This window comes from Syngnathus floridae, chromosome 9 (genome assembly GCF_059516105.1).
Source record: "Syngnathus floridae isolate MCC-2025c chromosome 9, RoL_Sflo_1.0, whole genome shotgun sequence".
NCBI lineage: Eukaryota > Metazoa > Chordata > Actinopteri > Syngnathiformes > Syngnathidae > Syngnathus > Syngnathus floridae.
The window spans coordinates 12,057,901-12,085,565 of record NC_142421.1 but is presented as its reverse complement, the minus strand read 5'-3'; the positions used below and the strand labels follow the sequence as shown (position 1 = coordinate 12,085,565).

At 45.6% G+C, this 27,665-nt stretch overlaps 3 protein-coding genes across 11 annotated transcripts in view; 1 reads left to right on the top strand and 2 right to left on the bottom strand.

Annotated features, from left to right (window-relative positions):
- Positions 1 to 18,987, bottom strand: part of itsn1 (intersectin 1 (SH3 domain protein)) — a 26,890-nt gene extending 7,903 nt beyond the window's left edge. The window contains 33 exon segments of the mRNA XM_088385348.1: positions 481 to 602; positions 4,379 to 4,573; positions 4,720 to 4,843; positions 5,332 to 5,435; positions 5,438 to 5,452; positions 5,533 to 5,578; positions 5,663 to 5,835; positions 5,921 to 6,000; positions 6,069 to 6,265; positions 6,564 to 6,825; positions 7,118 to 7,359; positions 7,645 to 7,659; positions 8,064 to 8,227; positions 8,432 to 8,706; positions 8,860 to 8,978; positions 10,170 to 10,253; positions 11,029 to 11,168; positions 11,378 to 11,465; positions 11,549 to 11,689; positions 11,835 to 11,984; positions 12,151 to 12,273; positions 12,358 to 12,497; positions 12,623 to 12,717; positions 12,854 to 12,991; positions 13,072 to 13,135; positions 13,212 to 13,312; positions 13,400 to 13,475; positions 13,919 to 14,092; positions 14,166 to 14,326; positions 14,572 to 14,635; positions 14,758 to 14,850; positions 15,019 to 15,076; positions 18,805 to 18,987. Coding sequence (XP_088241474.1) covers positions 481 to 602; positions 4,379 to 4,573; positions 4,720 to 4,843; positions 5,332 to 5,435; positions 5,438 to 5,452; positions 5,533 to 5,578; positions 5,663 to 5,835; positions 5,921 to 6,000; positions 6,069 to 6,265; positions 6,564 to 6,825; positions 7,118 to 7,359; positions 7,645 to 7,659; positions 8,064 to 8,227; positions 8,432 to 8,706; positions 8,860 to 8,978; positions 10,170 to 10,253; positions 11,029 to 11,168; positions 11,378 to 11,465; positions 11,549 to 11,689; positions 11,835 to 11,984; positions 12,151 to 12,273; positions 12,358 to 12,497; positions 12,623 to 12,717; positions 12,854 to 12,991; positions 13,072 to 13,135; positions 13,212 to 13,312; positions 13,400 to 13,475; positions 13,919 to 14,092; positions 14,166 to 14,326; positions 14,572 to 14,635; positions 14,758 to 14,850; positions 15,019 to 15,046 — 3,993 coding nt within the window. The 5' untranslated portion in view covers positions 15,047 to 15,076; positions 18,805 to 18,987.
- On the top strand, positions 16,174 to 24,036 carry cryzl1 (crystallin, zeta (quinone reductase)-like 1). Of its 4 annotated transcripts, none has more exons than XM_088385360.1 (12): positions 16,174 to 16,246; positions 21,012 to 21,089; positions 21,225 to 21,297; positions 21,876 to 21,920; positions 21,982 to 22,050; positions 22,113 to 22,246; positions 22,333 to 22,444; positions 22,670 to 22,768; positions 22,856 to 22,989; positions 23,179 to 23,284; positions 23,356 to 23,401; positions 23,643 to 24,036. In XM_088385360.1, exons 3-12 carry the CDS (start codon positions 21,237 to 21,239, stop codon positions 23,737 to 23,739), a joined length of 903 nt encoding a protein of 300 aa, XP_088241486.1. In that variant the 5' UTR covers positions 16,174 to 16,246; positions 21,012 to 21,089; positions 21,225 to 21,236; the 3' UTR covers positions 23,740 to 24,036. The 4 variants fall into 4 exon arrangements, with proteins under 4 accessions (XP_088241486.1, XP_088241484.1, XP_088241487.1 ...); XM_088385358.1 differs by lacking the exon at positions 16,174 to 16,246 and adding an exon at positions 20,701 to 20,882; XM_088385361.1 differs by lacking the exon at positions 16,174 to 16,246 and adding an exon at positions 20,718 to 20,882 and having other exon boundaries at positions 20,973 to 21,089.
- setd4 (SET domain containing 4) lies at positions 23,472 to 27,665 on the bottom strand. 6 transcript variants are annotated; one of them, XR_015860474.1, is made up of 14 exons: positions 27,573 to 27,592; positions 26,916 to 26,992; positions 26,731 to 26,826; positions 26,613 to 26,650; positions 26,443 to 26,531; positions 25,931 to 26,167; positions 25,798 to 25,857; positions 25,573 to 25,702; positions 25,340 to 25,514; positions 24,928 to 25,009; positions 24,709 to 24,789; positions 24,515 to 24,663; positions 24,061 to 24,222; positions 23,472 to 23,992 (listed from the first exon to the last, which is right to left on the bottom strand). XR_015860474.1 is itself a non-coding variant. In XM_088385351.1 (13 exons), the coding sequence occupies exons 2-13, from the start codon at positions 26,977 to 26,979 to the stop codon at positions 24,116 to 24,118; spliced, it is 1,308 nt and encodes a 435-aa protein (XP_088241477.1). In that variant the 5' UTR covers positions 26,980 to 26,992; positions 27,588 to 27,665; the 3' UTR covers positions 23,472 to 24,115. The 6 variants fall into 6 exon arrangements, 4 of the variants coding, with proteins under 4 accessions (XP_088241477.1, XP_088241476.1, XP_088241478.1 ...); XR_015860475.1 differs by having other exon boundaries at positions 24,515 to 24,638; XM_088385351.1 differs by having other exon boundaries at positions 23,472 to 24,222; positions 27,588 to 27,665.

The following is a 27,665-nucleotide window of genomic DNA, read 5'->3' as shown; positions in this document are numbered from 1 at the left end:
TTTGTTTTGGGCACAGGATAAAGAATACATGCCTTTGAGTAAGATGCTATGATACTTTGCACTGTTTGTGTTCGAGTATGTGAGATCTGTTAGCTTGTCTATACTGTCTGGCCAATAGACTCATGTTTAGTTAGACAGCAAACTTTGAAGTAATTATGAAAAATTATGACTGATTTGTTGGCGGCATCAAGTGCATTTAACAAAAATTTTTGATAAAACATATTGCAGGATAGTGCTCATATCTAAAAATACTCAGAAGTAAGCCAAAGTAGCACTAAATACATAGGATATTTCTTAAGTTTAGTTAAAAACAAAATTGTCGCCCAGGTGAACACAAAAGGTCTGCTGCCCCCTGCTGATCACCAAAGGACCACAAAAATATAAAGGCCCTTCTAAATAATTGTCATGGAGACAGTCTGCATAAAATCAACACTAGTCTAGAAGAAAATGGAGTTATGTTGACAAGTCCCCCGCCCCTACCTCAGTGACGAGCTGCAGGTCGTTGACGTAATTCTCCTCCGTGACGATGAGCTCATGGATGTAGCCTTGACGTTTCCTCTCCATAGGACTCAGCATGTCCAGCAGGTGCAGGTCGGCGCACCCTGAAAACACAAAAAATTGCACATCAACCAACATTCGCGGTGTTAATTAGCCAAAAATGAGAATGAGATACATACCTGTTGTCACATTTTTTTCTGTTTGAGAAATTGTGCGGGTGTTAGAATAAGGAGCATGTGCGTGTGTCTCAGAGCATTTAATCATTGTGATGCAGTCAGATTCAGCACCTTGCACAACGCAGAACTCAATTGCGCCGCACTTACATTCATTCTGTACACGCCTTCCTTGAAATCTGCGCAAAAAGCTCACTGGCGCCCACCATATTTTCCCCACTGCACCGAGCGCAAGTAGTGCAGTGCGTTTGCATTTGGCTCATCAGAGTTCATCAAAGGTCAGCCCGTGAGTAAAGTCAGACACATTCAAATAACTCAAGCCCATGTGGGATGCTGGCGGCTTAGTTAGAACTCGATTGCTTCTTGGATATTTAAAAAAAAAAAAAAAAGTTAATAAACCAGCTAATTCCATTTGTGAGGGTAAACATTAAAAATCACAATACTGTCAACAACATCCAAATATATGGCAACTATTACAGGGCTCGTCTCTTGCTATGGGAAAAAAGTTAAGGGGGGCGTCTTGTTGCCCTGGTAACAGCGGTTGTTTCTCGTCACGGGCGTTCTTGATTAGTAGTTTATGTCAAGTATATGTTCATGTTATGGCGACACATACAATATAACACATCTTTATTAAGCGCTTTCACATGGTGAATTTTAGTTTGTGATCTGTTAAGAACGAAAATGATTTAATGGGTCTTAGTCTTAAAAGGTTTGGTGATTGTGAAAATATCTAGGATTAAATTAAATAGTGCGATTAAATGTGTGTGGCTCAAATGTGAATACAGTTTGTAAAATCCAGAAGAAAGGCTCATTTGCTATGGCAAGCTATAAAAAAAAAAAAAAAACTTAAGTGAAGTCCATGTGCTCATTTTGTGCTGCTGAGCTAAAGACTGCTACCTTTTGTGTTTCTGTTTCAACAAAAAAGGCACACATTTCTGAGTATAAGATCATTATTATTTGGGTAAATGTGTTTTTGTGACATGTTTCGTGGTGTGCCGTGAGATTTTTCTTGTTGAAATAAAATGTGCTTTGACAAAGCACTGCTCTACAGCACACACAACATGTCAAACAATTGTTGATCTGGTTTCGATGAAGCAAAAAGAAACAAACTCTTGGCTGGAATGACTCACGAGTACTAGAAGTGCATGCCTTGTGCAGTTGCAGGTCGAACCATGTGATTGTTATAGCAACAGACGAGCCCATATTAAAGACGTAAACAGAACATAAAGTCAATACATCAATAAGTTGTTTAAAAAAAACGGCTGTGGGTAAATCAATAAAATGTGTAGATACAATCCCAAAACACTGTACCGTGTGTGTGTGTGTGTGTATATGTGTGTATGTGTGTGTGTGTGAGCGAGAACGCAAAGAGAAGAGGAGGAGTCTGGACGAGTCTTTGGCTGTAACGTTCCACTGGAACGCATCCTCCAGCAGATAGTGGGTCTTTCTGTGAAGCTGTGGGGAGGGGTCGGGTTAGTCAGGGAGGGGGAGGGGGGGACTGACAGGTGAAGGAAGCTACTGAGGGTAGAAGTAATAAAAAAGGAAGCAAAGCGTGGATGTACAAAGGAAGATTAGGACCACACTGAAAAAATGAGACTTAAATTGTGGGTTTTCTTTTTTTAAAAAAAGCCATCATAGTCTGAAATTTTAAATTTTCACCATATTTTGGGGGAGACATTTTTGAGAGCTAAATTGTAATTTTGTCAACGGAGGCCCATTTTGTAGATTAAAAAATATTGAATTTTTCTAAAAGTCCGAGTAGTATGAGAATTAAGTCTAATTCTTAGAAAAATATATATAAATATTACTGAAAATATGTAACTTTTTCAAGAAAGACTTGTCATTTTAACGGTTTGATAAAGTATAACTTTAAAACACCCTCCAATTTAAAAATATATTTTTCCTATTTCATTCTTCCCCAAAAAGATAAAATTGAAACGAAAATGAAACTTTCCTATCATGGTCTGTCTTTTTGTTCAGTGTGGCTCTCCTACTTCCAGACAGGGATGAGCTGAGCTGCTTCTAAAATGGCACAATCTCCCGTAAAGCCACAAAACGACCCACTATCCACTTCTCCACCGCGCTATGACTGAGGCGTGCATGTGCATGCGTGCATGTGAATGTGAATGGAGTCCCAGTCAAACATGTCAACCAGTCCAATCTACCTCTTGCCTCTCCTCACCTCTCGCTAGACACAAGATGGTGAGGTGAGGCGAGGCGAGCGGAGACGCGCCAACAGGCAAGACGCTTAACGTTACGGTCACTCAGTCAGTTTGTCTGTCTGTCTGTCTGTCCGTCTGCCTGCCTGCCTCTCTGTGTGTGGCTTCTATTGGTGATGGAGCGTCGCCATTTCCAGGTCATGTGACCGCTCGTTGCTGTCCCATTGGTTGAGTGGTCTAGTGGGCGTGGCCTAGTGGGTCTCTTTGAGGGCTTTGAGGAGAGGGGGGTTCTGGGGAATGATATGATCCTAGAGAAAGGACGACAACAACAACATCAACAAAAACAACAACAAATTGGGTGCTAGGCGGGTGGAGCGTGCGGCGACGGCGACAGTACACAAGTTGAACATCAAAAGCGGGCCACGCTGCACAAGTATTTGTTGCATTCATTGTCTTTCCCATAAAACCTTTTTTTTTTATTCACATAGGTCAATGGATATTTGGTTGTGTTTCATTGTAAATGCAATAAAAATGATTGGTAGTAAATGAGTTTTACTGCTACATTTAACTGCTTGGTGTAATAAATGGGTGAATTAAAAATGTCCACTGCTTGCCTTAAGATCTAATAAAGACTTTATGATGGCAACAATTTCTATTTCCAAAAGTATGGCAAGACTACTCATACACTAAAGTATATTTGTAATGACGCACATGTAAAAAATAACGTGTGTATGAAGGCCTCGTGTTCACTCTAGAATCTTTTTCTCTATGATGGACCATGCAGGAGAATGGGTTGGGAGAGTGGTGGGGGGTGGGCATATGCGGGAAAATAGGAAACACCTAATAGAGTGGTTCTTAACCTGGGTTCGATCGAACCCTAGGAGTTCGGTGAGTCGGTCTCAGGGGTTCGACAGAGCCTCCACTGAGGAGGTCCGAACAAACCTGATTTATTGTGTAAATTCTGATTTATCAGTATATAATTTGTTGTGAGTTTATGCATTGTGTTGGTTTTGTTCTTTGAACAAAGTGATGTTCATGCATGGCTCATTTTGTGCACCAGTAAAAAACATCTATGTCTAGAATTAAAAAAAAAAAAAAAAAATCACTAACGAGGGGTTCGGTGAATGCGCATGTGAAACTGGTGGGGTTCTGTGACTGAACAGGGACGTCACCATGGAGGCCATAAAGGGAAAAAGGCTGACGGAGATGGAGGGCAAAGGACACAGAGAGACAGATAGAGACAGATAGACACAGAGAAAGACACACAGAAAGAGACATGAGAGAGAGAGAGAGAGAGAGAGAGAGAGAGAGAGAGAGAGAGAGAGAGAGAGAGAGAGAGAGAGAGAGAGAGAGAGAGAGAGAGAGAGAGAGAGAGAGAGAGAGAGAGAGAGAGAGAGAGAGAGAGAGAGAGAGAGAGAGAGAGAGAGAGAGAGAGAGAGAGAGAGAGATCGCCACACCACAATCTGGCGTGTGTGCGAGTGTGTGCGAGTGTCAGAGGGCGAGGACGTTTGGAGTTGTTATATATTTAGTGCGTGCATGCGTACTCACACTGTGTGCTGGGGTCGGTGTCGGTGGTGAGCTTGACGTAGTTGCTGGGAAAAAGCCCCTCGTGGCCGTTCAGCTCGCCTTTCCACCAGTCGCAGTCGTCCTTGTTGAGCACGGTGATCACCTGACCCTTCTGGAAGGCCAGCTCGTCATCGTTCTGCGCCACGTAGTCGTACATGCCGATCACCTGGCACACGGCTTCCGCAAACACCAAAAGTGCAAAACAGAAGCAAGTCGGACGCAGGACTGAAGCTATTGTATAATTTCAGAAAAAAGTATTCTTTGAATTGCCTAGTTTAAAAATGTTCCATGAAAACTCTGTGTGTGCGTGTGTGTGTGTGTACCAGTGTTGGTGGGGACCAGTTTTGGCGGGGTGGGCTCAGTGGGCGTGGTCTTGCTGGTGCTGGGGCTGAGCAGCTTGACGTAATTGGCCGGAAACCATCCAATTTGTCGCTTTTTCCCCCGGGCCTGGAGTGATCACAGTGCAGAATGTCAAGCACCCAATGAAAAGGCTTGCTTTGTGCCGTGAACGCAACTTAGCACAGCGCTCGGATGCCATCCATCTGTGTATGGCAGAGTGTGCTTCACTAAACACATCAACCCTTCTTTTCATGCGTCCTAGGATCAAGCACTCTGAAGCTTGTGCAACACAGAAACAAATTAGGAATCAATCTTAGCTGTCCATCTTGCCGGCACTTCTGCTTTAGTGTGAACCATTTTAGAACTTTAAAAGGTATATTAAATGTACTTCACAATTTTCAGCACTGAAAAAAATTACTATAATTCATCATTATTTCTCATGCACAATCATGACACATTTTGTCACTTGCTGTTGACTGCAAATGACATCACGTGCACAAGGCTTGGGTAACGACCAATCACTACTCAGCTTGCAAACATCCGCTGAATGTTGGCCTGTTACTGTCGCTGCTTTGGCTCTCCATGCGTCGTTGTACCTGAAGCTCGCCCTCCCACCAGCCGCCTGGGTTCTTCTTCCTGATGAGGATAAGCTGGCCCGGCGCTAACGTTAGCTGCTCCGCTCCCGTTGCGCAGTAGGGGCAATCACCTGGGCGATCTCTGATGAAGAGACAAGAGAAAAAAGAAAGAGGATTATTGAGTGGTCACGTTTGAAAAAGATGTGCTTATGATTAAGTCACCTGGTTTTTTGCCAAGGCTCCCCGTTTTTCCTGCTGGTCCTAAAGACTGGAGAGAGGGGTGGGGGAAATGAACTTTTGTCAAGAGCCACATGCTGCTTCATCTCATTCCGTGCAGCAGTCTATATCTCACGTCCGATGAGGCGTCCCGCGGTTTGACGTAATTGGAGGGGAAAACCCCGGTCTTGCCCGCGACTGTGCCCGTCCACCAGTCGCCCTCCTTCCTGGTCACCGTGACGACGTCTCCTTGCTGGAAACTCAGGTCGCCCTGCTCGCTGCTCTCGTAAGTGTACATGGCCACGTACTCTACGTAAGCACGTGAGGACAAGTGAGTGGCGGCGCACGTGCACACAAGCAGAATGTGGAGAAGTCCGCTTTGTATGTGGCTTACCTTCTCCTGACTCCAAGGGCTTGCTTGGGGTGGGTGAGGGGCGTTTTCCATTAGGGGGACTTTCTGACATCACGCATTCACTGCCGGAGAAAGGAGAACTTCAGTGATTGAAAAGTGCCTCTTTAATTGGAGAAGAGAAAAAGCATACCTGGTGTTCTTGCCACGTGCTGAGGAAACAAGCGGGGCTGCGATTGGGGCTGCCATCGGAGCCGCCGCGGGAAATGCGAGTGGGGGCGTCGTGATGGCAGAGATGAGCTTCACGTAGCTTTTGGGGAACCATCCTCTCTGTCCACTCTGGAGCTCTCCTAGCCACCACATGTCCTGCTGCTCCAGCACCGTTATAATCTGTCACACAATGGTGTCTATTTAAAAAAAAAAAAAAAGAAAAAAAAAAAAGACAGACAACACTATACGATACAAAGAGAGAATGCAATCTCTACAGAAATTGCATGTGACTGCTGAGTGTGGCGACAGAAAGAATCCAATTTGAAAATCCACCAGCACTGTATTTTGAAGGTGAAGATTTGAAGGAGTGGAAGTAACAGTGGTGGGAAAAATAATAAAAATAAGAAATTTGGTCACAAATAACTATGGGTCACGTAATTTAAAAAAAAAAAAAAAAAAAAGTTGAGGTGGTGGTGACCTCATTTTTGTTGAAGTTGAGGTGGTTGTCCTTCTTGGCTCTCCAGGGGTACAAGGCCTGAGCCTGCAATCCCTCCACCTTCTCCCCCTGGCCCAGCACGGGAGAGGGTGAGGACCCCGTGGTCATGGTGGCCGGCGTGAACGCCGAACGCTGTCGCAGCTGAGCTGACGGGACGCTGAGGGACGGATTCTGAGCGGCGGAGGAGGTGGGCCACGCGTCCCATCCTTCGCTGTCCATCTGGCTGCTGCTGTTTGATGGCCATCTGAAAAGTTTAAAAGTGCCATCAAAAGAGCGTCTCCTCTTGGTTGTTGTAAGGGTCGGTCGGTGCTTGACTTGTCAGAAAACACACACAATATTCAGCGACTTAAATGATTCCCATCGTCAAAATGCTCGAGAACAGCTGGCGGTGAAGCACGAGTCGTGTTTAGACTGGGGAGGGGTATTAGTACAACTTTTGGACTTGACTTTGGCTTTGAGCCACAGGGTTTAAAGCTGAAGAAAAACGATTGTGGCTTTTCGGCACGTGGAAGAAAAATGTCGAGCGTAATCCTCACGTGGTGCTGAAGTCGGCCCAGTTACTGTTGGCAGACGGCGCGGATGAGGTTTGCCCAGGTGCAGGGGGCGGCGTGCTGACGGGCTGCCAGGCCGAAGTGGGCGTGGCCGAAGCAGTCGCCCGTAAGCTGACAGGCGCTTCGCTGTCCGGTATCCGTTCAGCATAATTGGCCGGAAACCAGCCGGTTCGTCCCCTGAGCTCTCCGCCCAGCCAACCGGGCTCCCCCGTCTGAGTCTCATCCACCTAGTGGGACACAGGAGACGGTGAGAGTCATGGACAACATGCAAAGCTGAAATCCAGACACATGGTCATGTTTCTAACGGAAAAAAGATCAACCTATGGCTTATTTATGGACAAGCTGGTGCAGTGATTTTTTTTTCTTTTTTTCAACACAGCACACTAAATCCATACAGGAAAATCTAGCTGGTATGAAGCATTCAAATGGCAGGTGGAAAAACATGAGTGAGTATGAGCTGACAATGTCCACAACACCGGGCTGGGCCGGGCCCGACTGGTCCGGGCACTTACCCATTCCCCCCTCACCTTCAGTTTGCACAGCAGAGAAGAGAGCAAAATGTTACACACACACACACACACACACACACACATACACACACACACACACACACACACACAAAGGCATCTGGGAATTTACCAAATTTACACTTGGCCATACTCTAAGCACTATTTATTTGACATGATGACATCAACGGGAGGTCGGATTGAAACAGTGTGAACTTTTCATGTGACAATTTTAGTGAACAAAATAATTACGGGTTAGTGCTACCATTAAGATATTAGTAAACGAAAAGAACTGGAAGGAAACTAATGCCCTCTGCCAGTGAAAAAAGGAGGTTTATTACAGTCGCTGTGCCCAATTTGATGAGTGTTTATTGAGCTACCATTTCATTGCTGAGGGGGTGCCAAGTTGTGTGCATGCTTTGTACCATAATGACGTCACCGGGGGCGATGCTGATCTCATCATGGCTGCGAGCGTCAAAGGGGTACAGCGCTCTGTAGTAGACCACCTTTACCGCCGCCGGCCGCTGTTGCTCAAAGCCGCTGCCTGCTGCCTTCTGCTCAAAGAGGCTTGCCACCGGAGCCTTTTCTGCTGTGCAAAGAAAATAAGATTGACAAACCCAGTCAAACATGGACAACTTTCAAGTCTGCCTCAAGTCTTAACCTTCAGGTTCGAAGCACATTTCAAGTTACTGTGCCCAAAATCGATCAAGTCAAGCACTAAATTAGGAAGGCCGAAGCTGGAATCCGCCCGCCAATCGGAACAAGACACAGCAGCACGTCGCCTTCAACTGACCTGTCGAAGCCCAGGGATCGACCGGCTGGCTGAAGAGCTTACTGAGTTCCTCCTGCATGTCCTTCTTGCCCCGGGCGTCCTCGTCCTTCTCCTCCACGGATGCAGCAGTCTTGTGACCTTCCGCGTCCTCCTCCGGGCCTCGCCTTTTCCTCTCCTCTTCCTCCTGGGTCACCCGGTTGAGCCAAGTGTGCGAGGCGGGTGCAGGGCTGGGCGCCTTTAGGGCGGAACTGCCTGCGTCGTCGTTCCTCCAAGTCAGAGTTTTGTCTGAGGACAACCTGAAGTACAACATCAGGCTGTCGTGTAAAAATGAACTTGCATATAAACAAAGTAATCGTCTGCGTAATCAAGTTTATGAAAATCCAATAATGTTTCCTTTCGAACATACCAAGTCTTCTGCTGGAAGCCGTTTGCTCCGTTTGGAGTCCTACCTGCTTTCCTGCAACTCGGCAGACGGCCTGTCGATCGGCGCCTGCGTCATCGAGTGCGCGTCTCCCTCCGGCTCCTTCTGCTTCTGCCTTTGCTGCCGGCTGTGGATCTCTCTCAGCTCCTGCGAGGCGACACGGGAGATACGGGAAGCCAGAGTGGTAAGGAGGGCGTGGGATCGGGCAGGCTGCCTGCTTCACGTGCCGACCGACAACAGCGGCGACAATAACCGCTCTGTAGTTATGACAACCAACTGTGCCATTAGAGAGCTCATGTGTCATTTGCGCAGATTAAACTTGACTCGACTTGGGAGCGAACGGATTGAAGTCATCCCGCAACAGGAAGTGCGGGACACAATGTGTCATGCATACATTTCTGTGGACCAGTGGACCGCCACATACTTGCCGTTGAGCATTTGCAACTTGTCATAGTTACGGAGTTTGAGTTGAGCCAACACCCGGCCGCTTGCCCACTCACTCAAACGTCCGTGCTGCAAAAGCAGTGAATCTTTTGTGAGTAGGCAATAATTCAGACAACAGCCAATCGCAAATCTAACAGCCGCCTTATAAGTTTTGTGACTCAGCGTCAATGTGAGAGGACGGCAAGATTTGTGGCTCCCATGTCGGCTGCTTTGGCGAGCAATATGAAGGGTTTGATCAAACGAGGATAAAATATGACATCACAGATTAGCAGAACGCCGCACGACTGCTAGCATCCCAAGAGAGGAAACGGACATGTGAATGGGAAAAGAAGCAGGAGAGAAAAGGGTAAGCAAAGACGCAAGGAGGGGAGTCCATAGGCAAATGTTACACTCTAATCGCAACTTTGATACGTGGTAGCACGCGTTTGTCATGGAGGAGCCAACGTCATCACCCATCACGTAGCCAGCACAGCACAGCACGCGCACACACACACGCACACGCATACATATAATGGTCAGTCCATGCGTGTCAAGTCCCAGCAAAGGCAACAAAACCAAAGCAACCTGGCCTGTCCGTGTGTCCATTTAAAACAGACTACGTTTCAGGAGCGTGTCAAGCACACTGCAATTATCGAATAAAAAAGAAAACATGTCCCCAACACCTGAGGATTGTTTAAAGTGTGAGCGAAAAAATATAATATGTCCCCTTTAAAAAGAAAATGCTCACACTGCAAATGCTCATGCTCCTAAGTAGTTCTTGTCCACTACTTCAAAAGTGTTTCCCACACAACCCTTTTTATGCCCTGACATGTGTTTTCTTTTTTTTTTTTAATCTATCAGGCCGAATCCCGGTCACAGTACCACCCCAGCCCAGCAACGGTGGTGTGCTTCTACCTGTCTCCCTCTCTGCTCGCCGTCAAGCTGTCGTCGCAGGGCTTCTATCCTGGCACAGTGGGTGGCATAGAACTCACACAGAGACTGGCATTGGCAATGGAGCAAAAAAGGGAGAACAGTGTGGGAGGGGGATAAATAAAGGAATATTAAACAGAAGGAAGGGTTCAGTGTGCAAATCTCACAAAAGTGGACGGGGTGAAGGCGGGTTATGAGACCAGAGAAGAGCAATGGAATAATGCGGGGAGGGGGATGCTGAGTCAAAAGGAAGCCAGGTCAATTTCAAAGCAGGAGTGCTAGCGTCTACCTATAGGTCATCTAGCAACGTCTTCCCCATGTCTACGAGTTGATCCACATTTAAATAAGCCACTCAAAGAAAATAATTCATTAATTCAATAATTCATTCAAATTATTCTGCTTCTTTCCTCCCTCCGAGTCCATGTCTCTCCGATTTGACTCAAACATCTGATAGTAAATACAGTGAAGCCACCATCTTCCTCGTTCTGCGGGTGAAATTAAGACAGCTGGTTTTTTTTTTATTATTAATATCCTACACGGCAACACACACTAAAGCAAACATCAATACTGTAAATGACAAATCAATGCTGTGCAACAGTGAATTAAATAAGCGGCGTAAATGCAGACCACCACTGCATAAAGCAACAACATATTTGGGAGTATTTGGATGAATTGTGGAAAGAATACTGAAAAATGTCAGTTCTTGACTTGCACACACAGAATCTTTAGCAAATAAATCGTGCAATGCCGTGCACGTTGCGTCAAGTCTTTGGTTCAATGTTTGAGAAAGACTGACAGACAAACCTACAGCCAGCCAGCCAAATGTCACAGAGTGTCTGTATACCTTAAGCTGAGTGTTGAAAGCATCGATCTCGAGCAGCTTGGCCCTGGTTTCCCTCTCCACGGTGTCCAGCTGCTCTTTGAGCTGCCGTCTGCTGGACTCCTTCTGGTCCACAGCCTTCTGCAGCAATGAAAGACTGTCGCCTGCACGCACAAACCGAGTTTGTGGGGATCAGATATTCACCTGTGATGATCATGAAACGCTAGGGGTACCCAGGAAAAACTTTGGGATATTGGCCTTTCGGGTGAAATATCAACGTTCTACACCGACGTCTATAAAAAGAAACCTAAGCAGCGAACAGTGTGGGGTTTTTTTTTGTTGTTGTTTTTTTTTTTTTTCTTAAATCACTCACGGTGCTGGCTGCTCTGTTGAACCTGTTTGAGCTGGTCGTTGAGAGTCTGCTTGTCAGGAATGAGACTCCCGAGCCAGTGCTGGGAGTCCTGCAATGACACAAGCAAAGCGTTGCGGTCGGCGGCGCGCCGTATCGGAGAAAAAGAAGCCGCAAGGTCGTCGCCGAGCATACTTGCAGCTGCCGCTGCAACAGCGTAATCTCGGCGATGCGCGTCTCCCGGGTCTGGTTGGTCTGCTCCACTTCCCTGCGCTGAGCCGACAGACGGAAGCGGACGTCCTTCAGTTTGCCCTCCAACTGGCTCTTCTTGTCATTCTGCGGCCGAGGCAGAACACCCTTAAATACCAAAGGCATTTCTCGAAAGGAGCCAAATTGCCAGCCGGTCGGCACTTCCCGGCAATAAATTTGCATTTGCCAAGTGTGCCATCTCTTGCTTGTTGTGTGTGCGGTGTTGTGTTACCAGCGCCTCCAGTTCAAACTCCAAGGTCTTCTTGCGGGCTTTGAGGAGAACAATGCTCTCCTGCTCTCGGTTCCTCTGAGTCAGAAGCTCCTGTCGACGCTGCCGCTCCCACTCCAACTGCCTCTGGCGCTCCAGCTCACGCTTCGCGGCCTAGACCACACACAGAGCAGCCGTTAGCATCGCCACGGGAATGTAGCTGGATATGAAACTCAAAGTTGGGACGTTTGTCGATGAAGGTGCCGCTTTGGTGACATTTTGCCAATTGGTGGCTCACTCAACATTGTCAGAGCGGCGGTGCGTCTGCTCCCAATCTAACCTCTCTCCTTTCAATTTCTTTGCGTCGCTCCTCTTCTCGCTGCCTCTCCAACTCCCTCTGCTTCTCAAGCTGCTTCTCCAACTCCTGCTGTCGCCTCCTCTCTTGCTCCAGCCTTTCGCGCTCCTGATACACAAACACCGAAGCAAGACATTTCCTGTGGCGCTGTTAGCTCCCTGGCTTCAGATTGCCACGATCTGTGCAACCGACCTTCCTCTCCTGCTCTTCTCTCTCCAGCGCCGCCAGCCTCTCCTGTTCTTTCCTCTGCTGCTCCTGCAGGGCCTGGCGTCGCTTCTCCAACTCCAAGTTGCCCCGCTCAAAGTTCTCCCGCTTCTTGTCCTCAAACGTAACTGCGGGGGGAGGGGGGGCGAATACAAGCTCATTGCAAATGGTTAATGGAAGTCCTCTCTTCTCTTTAGTATTATCACCATGCGGTAGAAGGTAACCATGGCAACCACAACATATGATGGCGCACCTGGGAGTTTCTTGTCCTGGTTGCTCTCCACCTCCTCCTCTGCCTCCTCAGGGACGCTCTTCTGGTCCGACTGCACGCTGTCACTTCGCACACGCCTGAAACGCGCGCAACAACACTATTCAGTGGTGCACGTGGAAGTTATGTTTAACTGGCATTTGGACTATGGGGGGGGATCCTTGGAAAAAAATTCTCTCCTTTCAAGTGTCCGGAAAACTGTGAGAACCGATGTACCTGAATGTGGGCGGGATGTAATCTGGCGGCAGCACGGGGGGCAAAGGCAGGCCGGACATGGCCATGTCGATGAGGTGCATGGCCAAGATGAACTCCTCCGCCGTCAACTTGCCGTCCTGGTCGATGTCGGACAGACTCCTGTCAAGAAGAGAACATTTTATGCTTCAGCTACGAGTGGACAAATTTAGGAATGAGGAGTAGAAATTTCAAGTAGTGACCATATTGAGGCCAGCTGCCCTTGAGGAAGACTGGACTGCATGAGGATGGTACGCGCCTGCGGACCTGAACAACAACAAAAGGGCAAAATGTCAACGAATATACACATGGAGGACAATTCTGGAGGTGCTGGAGAGCGTACCAGTCAAATGTCCGCTCATCATTTTGTCGTGGGAGTTAAAGAGCTGCCTGTACTTGAGCCTCGACGACTGAGGGACGGCCCAGTCGACGGGGGGCTGAGCGCTGCCAAGATCAACGCAGCAAAAGAGCGATGGTTGGTGTTTTTGTTTTCTTCAACGTATCAGACAGCAGACACTTGCGGCAGCCTACCTGGCGGCATCCAACGATGGAGCCTTTTGTAATTTGGTGCTGGAGCGGTTGAAAGAGGCCTTGTTGATTGAAGATGCTGTAAAACGGACACATATTTAAATTCCTTGCCCAAAGTCCTCAGAACGTGTCAATGACATGCTTGGGTTGAAATGACAATATAAGAAAGACTAATGGGACATTCTAAACCCTCATATGTATATTTTGCCTCGTTGAAATCATGTTCAAAACTAAAGACTTACTCACTCGTGTGACTTTACACTTCACAGGTGGGGGGACACTTGAGAGAGCCAACAATTGTTTGTATTTGACTAAAGCCTGGCTTTTGTTCGACTATATATGATCCCTTTTCATTTTGCTTTTACTCGGGTACAAACAAAATGATAATAGTGATTTTATTTGATTAACGGAAAAGCAAAACAATGACGACGGTGAAGACGTCTCCAGTCTGTCTTGAGAATAAACACGATACCACGCGTCAATACGTGCTTGCTGAGATGCACTCACGCCAAGACACGTCACCTGGGTGGGAGAAGCCTGAGATGGGTTGCATCACGCCTGTGATCGAGGCTCCGTTGGCCATGGGCGCCGCTGCCGCCGAGACCAGAGGCGGCGAGACGCCGACGGGTAGAGGAGGGAGGGGAAGAGGGGGCACGCCCGGCAGAGCAGTGGCGATGGGCGCCATGGCGGGCATGCCTGAAGGCGGGAAAACAGACATTGAGTATACAGATCCACCATTTGTCATGGATCGTCTGCACGGGAGCCTTACCGAAGCCAGCCTGCGGGGGTAGAGACAGTGGGGCCTGTTTCATACTGGGGGGTAACGCGGAAGGGAGGGGGTGTCCCTGGAGTTTAAGCTTAATGAGCTTCATGGCGATGGAGAACTCGTGGATGTCCATACGGCCGTCATTATTCATGTCAGCCAGGGCCCTGCGAGCAAAATAAATGGACGTGAGCGACGGTTCTGCAGGAAGGAGGGCTTCTTTTCAGCTACCGCTCCACAAATACACAATTACAAACGCTAGACAGCGAGAGAGCAAGAGATAGAGAGAAAACCAAATATGTTTTTCAGCCCATGCATCATGCCCTAAACAACATTTATCACCCAAAATGTCTCTGCGCAGGACATGGACACAACCGTCAAAGTTTTCGTCAGAGTCTGTGTGCAGACTCACCAGATTTGGGCCAGGATGGGTGGCGGCAGTCCTGACTGCAGGAAGAAGTTCCTGGCTTGATCCCCTGAAAACATCAACACACACACACACAGGAAGTGAGCATAGGGGATGACAAGTCATTGCACAATGCTCGACCTTGACGGAGATGTGCAATTTCATGCGTATGGCTTCAGGACATCAAGTTACCCGTGATGTATCCCCCTGCAGTGGGAGAGAGGCTGTGAAACTGTTGGTCATGTTTGGCTCTCTCATCCACCGAGATCAGGAACACGTCTAGACCTGAGACCCAAACAAGTGGACAGGAAAAAAAAAAAAAAAAAGGGGGGGGGGGGGGGGGGGGGGCGAGACGCAGGGCAGCAAGAGGCGAGGTTTGAGGAGAATGTGTTAGTCATGAGATTCACTTCCCGTGGAGAGACGGCAAGAGCACAGGGTGTTGCGCTTACTGACCCGCGAATGTTGTGGGGAACTGGGCCATGGTTCACTCAGTCTTCTTCAGAAACACAACCTGTAAAAGTAGGAAAGAAAAGTATTGGAAGTGATGAATGCGATTAAGCATCAACCAACTCACACAAATATTGGTTCACTGAACATGGAGACAGATCATAGGAGTGTCATATGGCTCAAGGGTCAACAACCTATGGTGTGTGGGCCACATACGGTGCACTCCGCTCTGAGTATTTCCATTAACTCATTAATTACAATTTGGATGTTTACATTCCTTGACTGCCACCAATAGATATTTTTGGATATTTCAGGAAGATGTGGAAGATTGGCTCTGGCTGGCATCAAGACTCATGAGCTGTTGTGCAAACAAAAATCCTTGACTCAGTTTGTCGTTAGTCGTAACATTAAATAGAGGGCTAAACAATTTAATAACTTCAAAAGTTAACTGCTATTGAAAAATTTTCAAATCGCAAAGGCTGCAATTTGGGGCTTAGAAAAACAACTTTATTTTTTATATATATTTTTTATTTTAATTATTACAATTCATAGTGTGTACTATGCTTTGCATTTAAGAAGTACAGTTCATATGTTTGGATATCATTGTTTCATCATGAAACAGGAAAAGTTGAAGCAATTAAGCCTCACATTTTATTGCAATATTGTTGTAATTTGTAAAACATTGTAAAGTCATCTGCCAGCACTTGCACGATGGCACCGCAAGTGGTCGCAAATAAACACAGCCGCCAGTACATAATGGAGCTTTGATGGCCACAAATGACGAGTAACTCAACTTGAGCGCTAGCAAGTTACCATCCGGCCGCTAAACTGAATCAGCGACGGCCAACGATGCTCTCGTTCAGTGACGCACACTCGCTCACTGGGCCAGGCCTTGCTAATTAAAGCCACACACACTCAACTACAGCGTCAAACGTGAGGCCGCAAAAGGACGAAGCCAGCACCACTCATACACATGTGATTGTCCGATTCATCGATAGACAACTGGGTTCTAAATTACGACGATGCTTCTACGATCAGTAGGTCGGGTATGTGTGAAACATGGAGGATTGAAATTTCATACGCAAGGGCTCAAAAACATGACAAAACAATAATAGAATCATAAACAAAATCTACCAATGGTAAATACATACTCTTTGTTGTTTGATGTTTATTATCGTGGCGCGATGAGCTTTGAAGGGAGTACACTCTGAACTAGTCGCCAGGCAATCACAAGGTATGATTAATGCTCGCAGAAATGCATATTAAAATTACAATAACCAATAAATCGACCGATTCATAAAAAATGTATATTTGTAATTATAACATAACTTATTTTTGGCACCTTAATCCTGCCTTAACCCATTTTTGCCAAGAGCTAACATCAGCTGATTCATCAATCTGGCCCCATCTATTATCAATCTTATATTCAATAGCCATATCTGTAACGGTCAGTGACAATAACGGGTTCTATATTATGTCCTCACTCTACACTGCATCGCTTCTATTTTTATTATTCCACAATTGTTGCGGTCTAAGAAAATGCCTCCAGAGTTTTTGGTTTTCTTGCGCTTCTGACCAAGCCAAAAACCTGTAAGCGGGGCATATTTGGAGGGGGGGGGGGGCATGTGATTTAGCTCAGTGGTCCCCGAGGCCATGGCCAGTACCGGTCCGTGGATCATTTGGTACCGGGCCACACAATAAAGAATATATAACGCATTATTTTACACCTCGGTGACGTGTACATAACATTACTGTTATGTTGTTGGTACAATGTTATGAGGGTGCTGCAACTAAAGTTGTTGTTAAAAGTGTATTATTATATTATACTGTGGTATTCGCACACAGAATTCCCCCATGCAACTAATGGTCGATGGATGTTTTGGGATGGTGGTGTTTATGTGTTGACGCACTTCCGTTGTTGTTCTGCTATATGATTGGCTGGAAAAACAGTACGGTGACGTTTATGATTGTGGTTGGTCTGTTTTGCAGAAATGGGATAGTTCAAACACGGACGAAGAAAACTTCCATAATCAATGTGCAGTCTGTCATTTATTTATGCTATATTTTATTGATGCATTTGATTTTGATTTTCTAGAATTGATTTTAGAAGTTTTCTTCGCAAAAATCGTGACGTCATCAAACACCGGTCTGTGGAAATATTGGCTGGCAGTAATCCGGTTCATGGTGCTAAAAAGGTTGGGAACCGCTGATTTAGCTCGTCTCATCATACCACTCAACATTGTATTTAGCTGCATTGAGTACTGATTGAAAAATATTCTATTCATCACTTCGAGTCGTCGCTTTGAGTTGGACATATTTCTCAGAGTTTGTTTTGATGGAATTAGTCTGGATAAATTAATTAGAGCACAGGGATGAAAGCCGCAATGCTGTTATCAAGGCTTGTAGCAGATGCCGGTTTAACAGTGACACACACGCGTGCACGTGCACACACACACACATCCCAGATTGTTGTGTGGCGACAGCGATTAAGGTTGAGTCATTCTCTGCCCCCTTGTTTGCCCCCATGACCCCTCTTACATGGAAATGTTTATGGATTTAAGAACTGTTAATGACACCGATGGCCTGGAAAGTCATATCTCGGGGAAAAACAGCCAGACAACTGTCGTTCCTAAAAGATCAACAAGGATGCCACATTGATTGAAAATAACTGAGGTCTGTAAACAGTTGCGAAGGAGACGCAGTGTGCTTTCTCACAGCAAATTCTTGCTGTTTTGGTTCAATCAGCAGGGTCACAATCCACTAAATCCTGTGTATTGGCACTGGTTGGTTTACAAACGGTTCTTATTGCAAAACAAACGATTCCCCATTGGAAATAATGGATGTAAATAGCCTTTTTATGAGTATAAATATGCAGTAGAACAAAACTAACCAAAATTGTTAACTATGAATAACTGTAACTAAAACTAAATGTAACCGCACACATTGTGATAGTAGAACTGTGCTGATACTTTATCTCGGCACTGTTTACTTTAATCTAGTTGATTTACAGAGCATAAATTGCAGTTGTTAGGCATGTCCACACGGCTCAGGCTGGTGAAGTGGTATTGGTGCAATTTATGCTAGTAAAAAAAAAAAAGAACTGCTTTATTGAGCTATATAAGCTACATGCACGAGCATAACCTGGAAGGCCAAAATATGAGCTCCAAATACACTTACCTTATTTCAAGCATCAATCGTTACCATAGAAACTACTGTACTTCGCACTGGCGTCTTGATCGAATTTCCAACTCTTCCCGGTTATGCAGACACGTTTAGTGACACCAGATGGAGATTAAATCTGCATTTAATATGACATTTACGCACGCGGCTGCATTTTCTTACGCAATGATTTCTAGGGATGGGCAGCCTAAAGTAGCATCAACCCATCCCTGAGCTAATGGGAAACATTGTTATTATTCATCGTTATCAAGCGGACTCATGGCATTGTGCGTGCTAGTTAACCAAAAGATGGGTTTGACCATAAGCAACACCAGAATGTTGGTTAGCGTGAGGTCAACAACAAGCAGTGAATGCAGTGATTTCACGTTAGCATAGCGACGGCTAACACTTTGGCTGCCGGGGTAACGCCGCCCAACATCTGTCATCACGATGGATACACGCCGGCGAAGTTACACTTTGTCCGGGCACGGCGAGCCAACGAGCTTTGGAACTGTTACGAGACATCAATCATAACGTCTAGCATCGTTGCTAACGCGGAGCTAACGTCATCCCCCTATGCTCACTCAGCCAGGGGACATTCTTTCGCATCACATCCGAAACAATTCCGCTTACCTCATTGAAACGCTGCCATATTGTATTAATGCACAAAGTCCCTCTTTCGCTCAACTAGATGACGTAAACCACACCAAACCGTGTAGTTTAATTCCCAAAAGCACCCCCGTTCTTTTTTTGACTCGGCTCTGGTAGTTCCGAAATCCCGACTGAGTGCGAGCAGGGACAGTTGGGAAAATGGGGGTGACGTCCACAAAGTATCGCGAGACTCAACCGGGGTCAAAATTTAGGAACTGTAATCTCGCGATGGATGTACGCGGCGAGGCAATGAACAGTCCAGTGGACGAAAATCCATGATAAAGGCATTAATAATACAAAAAAATTAAAACTATTTAAACTGTCATTCTTGAAAAAAAAAAAAACGGGGATAATCCTCCCTATATAAGCGTTTGCCAAGATAAACAGGGTTGGCATAAAACAAAACAAAAAAACTATAAATAAATAAAAACCAAACAAAATGCTTGAAAACATTGTGTCTCGACACCAATGCTTATCTTTCCACAGCCCAACTCATTCCTAACAAGGAAATACTTTTCATCTCTCTTGCCAAGATCAGTAGATTATATTACAGGTTAATAGAATATAGTTAACGTGATATCGATATGAATTGGTAAGATTTCAATAATAAATCAGATCAGATATTGAATTATATATAGAATTGTATAGATTCAATATAGAATTGGTAATACTTCAATAATAAATATTGTAGCGAAGGTATCCAGGGTTATGTGGATTTGGTTTATGGTAATAATGTGTTGTTACTATGATGTTCTCTGTTTTATTGGCAAGAAAACACCGAATATCATACATACGGTATCTCACAAAAGTGAGTACACCCCTCTCATTTCTGCAATGTTTTAATTATATCTTGTCATGGGACAACACGGAAGAAATGACACTTTGAAATGACACTTTGAGACAATGTTAAGTAGTCACTGTCGAGCTTGGATAGCAAAGTAAATGTATTGTTACTTCAAAGTAACTCAAAATACAACAATTAATGTGTAAAATGCTGGCAACGAAAGTGAGTACACCCCAACCGAAAATGTCAAAATTGGATCCAAATGTCAATATTTTGTGTGGCCACCATTATTTTCCAGTACCGCCGTAACCCTTTTAGGCATGGACCCCAAACACACCCTCAAGACGACCACTGCCTTCCTAAAGAAGCTGAGGGGGAAGGTGATGGACTGGCCAAGCATGTCCCCAGACCAAAACCCTATTGAACATTTGTGGGGCATCCTCAAACGGAAGGTGGAGGAGCGCAAGGTCTCCAACATCCACCAGCTTCGTGATGTCATCATGGAAGAGTGGAAGAGGATTCCAGCGGCGACCTGTGAAGCTTTGGTGAACTCCATGCCTAACAGGGTTACGGTGGTGCTGGAAAATAATGGTGGCCACGCAAAATATTAATATTTGGGTCCAATTTTGACATTTTCAGTTGGGGTGTACTCTTGTTGCCAGCATTTTACACATTCATTGTTGTATTTTGAGTTACTTTGAAGTAACAATACATTTACTTTGCTATCCAAGCTCTACAGTGACTACTTAACATTGGATTAACGTGTCATTTCTTCAGTGTTGTCCCATGACAAGATATAATCAAAACATTGCAGAAATGAGAGGGGTGTACTCACTTTTGTGAGATACTGTATATATTGAATATCATCCTTGCCAATAAGTAACTACCATTGACGCCAGAGACAAGAAGTTGGTTTCAATACATTCTTTTAAAGGTTTTTTAGGGTTAATGCAACTTGTGATTTACGTCAACTTTTAGTTGAATTTGTATGTTCAACTGTAAACTGACGTGGTCAAGGTTTGTGACACTGAAAGTGTAGTGCCTAAAAATGATCAACTGAGGGCGCGACAACAAAAATCATCACTTGACTCCTCTGCTTGTGACCAAACAAAGAAAAAAGGTGGTCACATGACACGTGCACGTAAACAGAACCGCTTGTATTATGACTTGCAATTATATACGAATTTAATCTAACAAATATTTAAATTGAAACAACATGAAGGGTTTGTTCTGCCAAATTACTGGCAGCGAGCTCAAATTCGTCTTCCAGGAAACGGTGAGATTGTCTTGTTTACGCCAGAAAAGCAATTGAACCAAATAAATTGTCTTCTGAAGAGTGCGAATGTTTTTCTATATTGTACGTCAGACCTTCAAGGCTCTCTTTTTATGATGTTTCCCCCTCAAGACCCTTCCTGAGATCTTCGGCAGTCATGACGTCAGAGTGAACGTAAAAGCGTGTGGTCTCAGCCCAGTGGACCTCAAGGTAATATAACTGCGTAATATTCGGTATAACCTTTAAACAGTATCAAATGGACCTTTTTAAATAGAGATTTGTCGATATATCACCATGCTTGCAATTGTCACGGACCTGATACTCTCTGTTTGTTGCCTGCTCCAGTTTTTGGAAGACATGGGGCTGCAGGGAGATACGATTCCCCTCGGCAGGGAGGTGGCGGGCATCGTACAACGAGGTGAGAACTCCAAAAACATGACGCACCACACTCACGGGTGGCAGAGCGATCCACTTCCGTAGAAGTACAGAAACTTATATACAAAATGACCTTGGTAAATGTACATTGGGTGTGAAATGTATGTAGTTTAGGGTGACCAGATTTGGGTTTCTGAAAAGGAGGACACCTTTTTAAGGGAGGGGGGTTATTGGTGTATGTTATGACTCAAATGACATGGTGTCTGTATAGCAATTACATTTATTGGCCTGAATAACAAACACACATACACACAAAATCAGCAAGGTGGCTAGATTTGAGGAGAAGGGCGTGACTTATTTGCGAACAATACAGAGAAAACTTTAATTGAGTGAAATGGAACGGAGTGGCAATTCTATTGACAATGTACTGTACATGTATTATGTTTGAGGCAGTCAAACAAAAATCCCGGACGATTTTGAAATTCCCCCCGGACATTTTTTTAGGTCTCAAAAGTAGGACATGTCTGGGAAAAAGAGGACGTCTGGTCACCCTAACGTAGTTAACACATATACTGTCTGTTAGGTTTACTGACTTGGCTTCTTTTCCTTTTGTGCGTGCAGTCGGTCCAAAAGTCACTTTCTTCCAACCCGACGACGAAGTTGTTGGTAGGTTACCCATAATGCATCATGTGTTTGCTACACAAACTTGAGTTCTCTCGTGTGACAGGTATTCTACCACTGGACTCCGTCTGCTCGGGACTCAGCGAGGTCATTGACATAAATGAGCAGTATCTAGGTAACGAGCTAAACAGGTGATGAAATAATCTGATCAAAAACCTAAGTACATATGTTGTGCAGTCCCAAAGCCAGAGAAGCTGAGCTGCACCAGCGTGGCCGCGGCATTGGAGGACGGCCTGTGTGCGTACCGTGCCCTCCACACGCACGCTCACATGGCAGCTGGTCAGATGCTCCTGGTGGTGGACGGCGCCAGCGTACGTGGGTCCTGTATGCCCCTGTCGCGATGAGCCATTCACTTTAATTCAGACCTCTTCCTATGTGCCCCATCCTCCCCACTTAGTCTTTTGGCCTGATGTGCATCCAGCTGGCGTGCTACCACGGTGTGAAGGTTCTGACCACATCACACTCGCAGGAGCAGCACACTTTCTTGGAGCAGCTAAGGCCTGCCGTAGGTCTGTACGACAGTGTTAGACTTTCAACACCATGTAGGAAGTTTGTTCCACTCTGAATGTTTTTTTGTGGCAGCACCGTGGATGGGTGCTTAGCTCCTCATTAGTTATTATTTTCTTAATAGAAAAGGCAATTGTCATTGGCAGCATTTTAAATAACTTTCTTTAACTTATTGACTGAAATGATATTCATTTTGTGAATGACCAAAGGTGGTTTTGTCACTGCAGTGAGGGTGATTCCTATCTACAAAAACTCATCGGAGCTTCTTGCGGCAGTTATGGAGGAGACGGGCTATCTGGGAGTGGACATAGTTGTCGACCAAGGCGGTATTTAAAAAAACAAAAGGGGGGAAAAACCACACCAAAAAGACTTTGATATTTGTGTGTGAAGAGGACTCTTCTTCTTGACTCAAGTTAGTCTGCAAGAAAAGGAGCAGCCAGACGAGGAGGAGGGGAGAGAGGAGGCGACGTTCCTCCCACACAAGCATGACATCATCAGTATGTTGGCAGTGGGGGGCCACTGGGTGACATCCCAACAAGACTTGCAAGTGAGTCAATTTATGCATCAAATTTTGTGCTGTGATTTAATGACCTTGCATTTAAAAAAAAGTGTATTATCAAGTTTAGATGTGTTCCAAGTATGCGCAAGAGATGAAACCTTTTGCTCTCGGTTTCATGGCTCTTTAACTGTTGCGAGTCTGGTATTTTTCCACAGTCCATCTCTTGCTTGATTGCAGCTGGATCCTCCTGACAGCCGGTTAATGTTCTTGAAGTCTGCCTCCGTGTCATTCCTCAACCCTCACGTGTGGTTGGCGTCGTCATTCCAGCAGGGACGACACCTCCGTATCCTTGGCTAAGCGCACGCAACTGAATTCGCCGTATACCGTGTGCTGTCTCTAACAACCCGCTGGCAGATATTCTCAAGGACATTATGGAGAAGATGTCTTCTGGAGTACTCAGGTACCATAAACAGAATAATAGTCAAATATCCCAGCAGCATAGAACGACTGCCTCACAAACGACACTAACATGAATAGCCACGTCTGTTCTTTTAATTTTGTCATATGTTGATCTTTGGCATCTTCAAATAATCGGGAGTGCCTCAGCGTGAAGATGCCTTTGAACGATCACGTCTCATGGACATGGCTGAGACGATGACCTGACGGGAGCTAATTGCTGTGTCCATGCTTGGTCCCTCTAGACCTCAGCCCGAGGAGGCAGTTCCTCTACAGGAAGCGGCGGCCGCCATGGAGGACGTGCAACTTCAAAACAAGAAAAAGGTTGTGGTTGAAATGTAACGACGGCTTGAGTTAGGTGTCGGGACTGTTGACCAAGTGACGGGGCCAATGGAAGCGGGAGCAACAGCCTTCTCTCTCTAATCACGTAGCAACGTGCTTGTCGCCACAGTTGTGTTGAGCTTGTCAATCAGTCAATAGTTGGCCACATCAAGTACAGTCTTGCCGCTGAACATGCCTGACATTTGGCTCTATTTTAGTGAGATTTTTTTTTTCTTGCTGGTCTTTCTCTGCGGGGCACACAGTGTCCACCATGCTGTACAAAAACATGTTCAATAAAGCCCAAGCGTCTTGCGTGAAGGTATGTTTTGGAGTGGAACCCACCACCGTCAGCCTGGAGGACACCCAACCGTGTCTGCTTGGCTCACTTTTCACTCAATCACACAAGGCTCTTTCCAGGATGTGTTTCTCCTCCAGCCGCAGTGACTGGACCAGCCGCAGCTGCTCCAGGAGTAAGGGCGCCCCCTGTTGGAGAAGATTGGAGATCTGGATAGAAAAAGACAATTACTGTGGTGGCAAGCAATAAAATACAATTCAAAACTTACTCAGACAGTCTTTGAAAAAATGTGTACTCTGTACTTTAGTAGTTTTACGGTGTCTATCAAAATCCCATATTTGATCAATTATTTTGCACTTTCTACATCTTAATTTGCCTAGATAGACTCGTTACTTATTTCAATGACATCGCTCACAAATGTTCCATCTAAAATGTGACATTGGTGCATGTTCTCTCCAAAGTTAAAAAGATTCACAAACGTGCTTGGACGTCCTCACAAACCTTCTCCAGAGCGGTGAGCGTGTCTCGTAGGAGTGTCCGACACAACTCCTCGGCAGCCCGGACGCTCCGGCGCTCGACCTCCTCGTCTACTGCTTGGCCGCGCATCACCGCCTTCCACTCCTGACTGAGGGAACAACACAGATTCAAACCTTTGATTTGAACCATTGGGGCGGGATTGCAGACGAGGGTCTTACTTTTGATTTTGAGGCAGCGACATCAGCCTGAGGACAGTCATCAGGCTCCAGCTGGGACCTTCACGGCTCACACTTAAATCACTACGATGTATGAGGAGGACACAAGAACTATGTGAAGAAGTGTGTGAAGACGAACAATTAGCGCCTACGCTAATTATCGTTGTCATTTGGAAGAGAAAGAGGACGTGCTATAGAGATTTGAGTGAAAAGAAGGCGAACTTGAGGAAGTTGTTGTCTGTGAGGAACTTCATCTTCTGCTCCAGACTTGTTTGGTCTCCTTCCATTACTTCGCACAGCTTTTCTGCACAGCAAAAACAAACTAAGGCTCTTGTTCGTACTACATTCATTCTGCTACCACTATTCCTCCAACTTACATGACGATTACTATCACTATGACGATGATACCAGTGTTAATTGTGTACAATTACTATCTTGGCTGACTGTCACTCTAATTTCTGCGACTATACTGACACCGACTATACTGACATTACGTTGACTAGTATTAGTACTGCTACAAAATGATATGATTACAATTACTGCTACTATTACTATAGTACAACTTGTAAATACCACGGCTGCCACGATATTAATGCAAGTGCTGCGCCAACACCACTACTATTACAATTACTACCTATGTCAACATAGACTACGCTGTGCGGGTTGTCGTGGGCGACAAAGCCGTACTCCAGCAGCAGGCGTTGGTTGTCATGGGAACCATAGTTGATGAAGGCCTGCTGGAATCGGCGCGTGCCACATACGCTCCTGATCTCGTACGTTTTTCTCTCGCGGTTGAAACCCGCTTTGACCTGGCAAAGAAATGACAATGAAGATATTGAAACGCGCTGTTGACAAGGTGACATCTACCTGCACATCAGGCCGGTGGTTCAGCAAATCCAAAAAGGGAGCAAGCGCGTAGTCATCCTGGCCACATAAAAACTGGTGTGACGGCTGACGCATGTAGACCGACCGAGTGTTGACGCTGCACCATGCCCACCTGGACATTTGCGTGTTATTTGTGAACGGTCGGCGATGAACAGAAACAAAGGCAATTGTGTTCAAGTACTCCTTGCTAGTACAGGTTTGCCGGACCTCAGAGCTTCAAATGTCAGAACGTTCTCCACAGGCTGACTGAGGATCGGCTGCAAAGACCTGAATTGAAGTATTAATTCATCATCAGAGTTCTGAGAAACACAATAAATTTCATTCCAACATATACACGCACCTAAAAAAATCCAAATTGGACGAGTGCATTTCCCGTACGACGTCCTTCTGTTCCAAAGCTTGTCGGCGCAGTCCGACAGGCAGGAGCGCCACGGCGTCGTTGGCGAAATAGACGGGACACGTGTAGGTGGCGGGAAGGACGTGTATGTACGGCGACCACTCGGCGTCTGCTCCTCTGTGCCGCTCACACATCAGGAAAACGCACAGAGCCAACAGAGGCGAGGGCCGCGGCTTCCAGCTGACCGAACAAAAGTATTGGGACACCAAAAGTGAGCTTAACCGAGATCTGCACTATTACTTTTACTACTGTTCCACAACAATAATGCTACTACATTTACTGCAGTTCCTTGGAGATCCATGAAGCACATACTGACAATTATCCAAACGCTTTTGATCAGATAAAGAGAAATGCTTTTTTTTATGATGTGTTGATTGAAGTGGCCCCCAAAAAAATCTAAGAATCTGCATCAATGTCAAATTTGTGTAGTACATTTATATTAGTGCTCTATTTACCTCTTGATGTAGTGCCCAAGGTAGCTGTCCAGCACGATGGAGGTTGTCAGCAGACAAGACTCAGGCAGAGAAATCAACAGTTGGTTGGGCTTTAGAAAGCAGAGGGATGTTTTGGTCAATTCCTGGTACCTGGGCCCATATTTGGGGAAGCTGACTGGGTGGTGACCTACCTTTATGCTCCTCACAGCCTGCAGACCTCGGCCCGTGTCTGACGAGACAAGCAACAAGCAGACATTGAGCTTTTTGTTACACCTACGTGCTTGATATTGAATATAAACTTGCGGAAACCAGAGAAGAGCGCAGGTTGCAGCAGCGTTGACATGAATCCTCGCCGGTGAAGAAATCTGAGCAGCGCCACATACTCAGGCCGGTGGCTCAAGGAAACTGGTCAACAAGAGGATATATTAAGGGGAGGGGAAAAGATGTGACTACTGTGTATCGCAACAACACTTTAACAGAATGTCATTTTATACCTGACTGGACCACGTCACCACCTTTTTTCTTCCTCTTTCTTGCCACTCGTCCACAACCACTCATGACTTTGGTTGGACTTTGACCATTACATCATTATTTTATAGTAGGCATAAGTTTAGTTTTGATGGGGGAAAAAAACTGAATTACAGTGCTTTTTTTTTTTTTTACACACACAGTCGGGTAGCGAACTCACGGTGAGGGCACACAAGGCAGGCAAGTGCATCCCTACACCATCCGCGACTCCCACCAGCATTACAGCGCTATCTGACTAGCGACACAATACATGACATGCAACGGCAGAGCAGGTACATTTTACAAGACCAAACCGAAAATTTTGTTTAGAGAAAAAAAACAACAGAAGAACATTCTAGACTATTTGTAACGGTGTCTAACTACGTTCTTATAATCCGGTACAATTGTGGACAAAAACATTCTTTCCATACTCGGTAACGGTAAGAAAAACAATTGTATCATTGACAAAACTGCTCGGATTTTGAAATTAGATGCAACACGGGGGGCCAAACGCACCGTTGAAATAAACGAAGTTTACGTAAATTATCAGTGTAGCTAAACTGAAGCCAAACTATGAGTAGAGTAAATACTTAACCCCAATAAAAGTGTGTGTTAATCAAAAATACTACTAGTACTACTCGTACCACATTCCACATTACCATGCAGTGTTGTTCTTTCAGGCATGCGCATTGAGTGTCGTGAATGGCGGCCGGAAGGAGTCAAAAAGGGAAATTGAC